Raw genomic sequence first — 4124 nt, 5'->3', positions numbered from 1 at the left:
TTTGTGCCTACTCTAATTGCCTCATTTCCTCGCCGCTTCTACAATCTCAATCGTTGGGTTCCTTTTGGGGTAGGTTTTAATTAATCGTATTCATGTTCTTGTTGATTCTTTTGGTGATTTTGTTTATAGTTTTGGTGATTGAAAAGGTCATTTCTATATTGGAATTGTAGGATTTAATTTTTTTCTAGGTCTGTTACGCGATGAAACGGGCAGGGAGCAAGGGTGTTTTGGAGTCATCCTCCTCATCATCCAAGAAGACCACCCGCCGTCAGAAGAAACCGCCTACTTCCTCTCTTGAAGAACTAGAACTGCCAAACTCGGCGATGAACAAGATCCAAGAAGTGCATGACATCGCTAGGGATGTGTTCTCTGCAGCCACGCCAGGCTTTGTTCCATCACCGTTAGCCGAGGCAAACCTCACCAAGTTGCTCGGTTAGCAGTCATCTTCTTGTCTTTGCATCTATATCATGCGCATACCATCTTATATCTAGAAATGCCCGTCACTTTGAGCTTTGCATGAGCATGACTATACTTTGAGCTTTTATGGAGGTTAGTTTGATTTAGTGGTTTTTATTTCATACACGTATTCTTACAAGATTTTAATCCATAAATCTCAGGCATGATCTTTTATTGGTGGTTGCATTGTCCACTGCGTCTCTTTTCATATGGACATTTTCCTGCGATAGCAATGGTTGTTGTAATTGCCTACTATGCAATGTTTTCATCGCACATATTGAAATATGCTAGCTAAAAGTGTATCTAATTATGTGATCTGATATAGGAAGTTACATATATATTTTTTGTTCTTGTGGATGCTGCATAAATATGAGAATTTGTTGGGAATGTAATGGAAACGTTTTGCTTCCAATTGATAATTGTTTTCAAGAAATCCAATTCATAATTTTTAGCTACATGCACTTGTGGTATTCACACAAATCAACACATTAAACCATTGATGCAGATACCTTGAAGCTAGAGGATTTTGGGCTTGATGCAAGCATGCCGTATTTTAGAGCTGATCCTCAAGGGCATCCTAAAGTAACATATGTGCACTTTGGTGATGATAGTCTTAACTTCTCGGTAATTTAGTACTTCACATTTTATTGACATTGAATCATGGAAAATGTGTCTATTTAGTGTAAACTCCACTTAGATGACACATTTTACACATTTTTTTGTAGTTTGGTGTGTTTTGTCTACCACAATCGGCTGTCATTCCACTCCATGACCATCTAGGGATGACTGTCTTTAGCAAGATTCTTCATGGCTCAATGCACATAAAGTCGTATGACTGGGTTAAAACTCCCAATGGTAAAAATCGTATCTGCAGGGAAATAGATGGTTAGTTTGAGTGCTTTTCTCGCTAACATATTCACTCTTTTTTCTCTCTCACATGTTCCTATTTACACCACATTTTTTCACAAGTTTTTTTTTTCTAATATCCAGTCTTCTAAAATACAGGTGCTCATTTTGCTAAGGTGAGAACTAACACCATCTACGATGATTCATCTAAGACAACGGTTCTATACCCAGAGAGTGGAGGAAACCTTCATTGCTTCACTGCAGAAACTGCTTGTGCAGTGCTTGATGTCATGGGCCCACCATATTCCTCAGTTGAAGGAAGGGACTGCTCATACTATGGAGTGTGTCCTTCACCACGTAAGCTCTAAAATTTTCCAATTTGTTCTATTTATTACTAGTTATTTTGGCATTATAAATATTTTATACCCCCGATATCTGCCATAAGATACACAACCAAATTCTTTGTATTAGCTAAGTTTATGTAATATTTGAACACTAAATGTTAGTTGCTAATTTGTGTGACTTTTTTTTAACCGTAGGTGGAGTAAGCAGGCGGATTACTGATGAACTATCTGATTGGTTGAGAAAAGAACGTTGCACTTTCAATATGAACGCTGTGCTTGTGAAGCCAAGTACAATGACTTGATCCCCTTTTTATGTTGAGGGCATGCAAATCTTCCATCAGAAATTTGGATATTCTTTGCCTGGTATAGAGATATGCATAGTCGTAGAAAGAGATAGGGAGAGTGATCAAAGGATGTGAGTTAAGAAGCTAGCAAGATTTGTGTACCAAGCATTATTTTTTTTCCTTGAATAATCTGTTGTGGTGAAACTATGTGTCCTATTTATCGACAACTCTATTTTTTTTCCTATGTTAGTTTTTCAAGTGAATGTTTTGATTCAAACATATATTTTCGACCTCACATCCATTATAATTATATCAACTATTCAACTGATCTACGCGACCGTTATAATTTAGACCCACCATCCAATCTATTTAAGTCCCTTTCGACCTTGGTAATATAATAAATTATACGATTTAAGATTCTTAAATCTGTGTAACTGATTTCAAAGGGTAAATAAATACCGAAAGGAAATCTCCAAATTGTGAACTCTGAATTGAAACAGTAAAATGATCAATAAAATTGACCAGTAAAACCTCTATACCAAGATACATGCTATTCTGCAAAAGACTCTTCTCTTCTATACAACCGTAGAATACTAGAATACATATCCGTAGAATAGATCCCTGGAAGAAATCCTGACCGTCAGACGAAGTCATAGTTAATTTCGTGGCAATCAAGAATCCAAATACTACCTTGACCAATAATTTATCATTTAGCAGCACGAAAGCATCCATGTTTTACTGCAGGAGAAGGGCAGAACCAGAAGATAGAAGCACTGCATCTGCTAGCTAAGCATTTCAATCGTTTGGTCTTCCACTCTTTCTTTGCGTCTCGTCAGCTCTGACACCTGAAGATTATGCTCAATCTTTCTTTTTTTTTTTGGGTTCATTTGTGACAAGTCAAGCCTAGAGGCGAATTGAAACTGCCTGATGCGTGCCCAGTGGTGCATACTATGCATGTATAGAAGCAAAAATTCGACGTTGGCGATGACGTAGAAGTGTTCCTCGAAAAGATTGACACAAAAAAAAAAAGCAGCCGTGGAGCTAGAACTTAAAAAGTTTATAATTGAGGGGACCAATAATGTTAATTTTTTCAAATTTTGCTAAAGTGACAGTAACTTTAGCTAGTGAAAATTCAAGACATGGGGGAGGCTAAACCACCGCTCGCCTCTCCTATCTATGCCCCCTACAAAAACGCATATTCTCAGGCCATTCACAGTGTGTCTTCGTGGCGTTCGGCCTCAACCAAAAAGGCGAATATTCGTTGTCACGTCCTCTATCCGCGCGGCCTCCTCAAGAACACGTAGGAAACCTTGGCCATGGGTTCCTCATCGCAGGTGGGACCCACGCTCGTGCTCCGCACCGTCACGTCAAGGATGGGAGAGGGAGGAGAGAGACCTCGTTGTCCATCGTTGTGCTCCACGCCCGCCGAGCTCGTCGGCCAGGGGAGGAGGGCCGCTGGATGCTCGCTGGGTCGATGGGGAAGGTGGTGGGGCTGGAGAAGCTCGCCGGCTTCCTCCGCCCGACGATGCCGGAGAAGGGAGAGGGGAGAGCCACCGACGGGGGCAGAGGACCGGCGCTGTCGTGGGGCAGGTCGCGGCCCCGGCTGCTCCCGCGCCAGATCCGCACCGCCCGCCGTCCCTCTCTCCCAGGCCGATTCCACGCCGCTGAGCTCGCCCTCCCTCGCTCCTGCTAGTAGAGGCCGTCGCTCCTGACCTCGCCGTCCTCACTCCCGTGCCAAGTCCATGTTGCCGACCTAGTCGGCCCCCGCCGCCGACCCCGATCGCCTTCCCCAGCTCGTGCGCCGATTCCTTCCGTTGCTCCCGCCACGCCGTCCTCTTGACCGATTCACCGCCTGGTGCCGCGCAGCTCGAGCCGCTGCTCGACCACCCCGCCGGTCGTCGCCGCTCGGGCCGCCCTGTCGGTCGCTCCACTACTAGTACTTGAGAGAGAGTACTGGGTGAGAAAAGAAACAAAGGTGAGACATTGGGAGATGAAAAGTGAAAAGATGTATTGGTGGGACCCACTACTAGTACTTGCACCGTGGAGTATGAAGCTTATGAGGTTATTCGTCTATGTGGTATATGAGGAACGGCAAAAATTGGTGACGCATTGTGAGCGCCCTCAACATCTCTACCAAAATTATGATATTCTTATCTCTACAAGTACGTCACTCGCAAAAAAAAATGTAATAACC

General features: G+C 43.1%; 1 protein-coding gene across 1 annotated transcript; it reads left to right on the top strand.

The window, feature by feature from the left end:
* Window positions 1-200: 200 nt before the first annotated feature.
* LOC127779733 (plant cysteine oxidase 1-like) lies at window positions 201-1948 on the top strand. The gene is made up of 5 exons (XM_052306994.1): window positions 201-432; window positions 962-1080; window positions 1182-1341; window positions 1462-1659; window positions 1842-1948. Exons 1-5 carry the CDS (start codon window positions 201-203, stop codon window positions 1946-1948), a joined length of 816 nt encoding a protein of 271 aa, XP_052162954.1.
* The last annotated feature ends 2176 nt before the right edge of the window (window positions 1949-4124 follow it).

This window comes from Oryza glaberrima, chromosome 1 (genome assembly GCF_000147395.1).
Source record: "Oryza glaberrima chromosome 1, OglaRS2, whole genome shotgun sequence".
NCBI lineage: Eukaryota > Viridiplantae > Streptophyta > Magnoliopsida > Poales > Poaceae > Oryza > Oryza glaberrima.
The sequence above is the reverse complement of the archived record's forward strand: the minus strand, read 5'-3'. Positions and strand labels throughout refer to the sequence as shown.

Excerpts from the sequence above, each read along its gene's own strand:
- LOC127779733 (XM_052306994.1), top strand. The coding sequence starts at position 201 with ATGAAACGGGCAGGGAGCAAGGGTGTTTTGGAGTCATCCTCCTCATCA. Across the intron at positions 1,081-1,181 it reads ATGATAGTCTTAACTTCTCG|TTTGGTGTGTTTTGTCTACC; the intron begins GTAATTTAGTAC and ends ATTTTTTTGTAG. Across the intron at positions 1,342-1,461 it reads TATCTGCAGGGAAATAGATG|GTGCTCATTTTGCTAAGGTG; the intron begins GTTAGTTTGAGT and ends TCTAAAATACAG.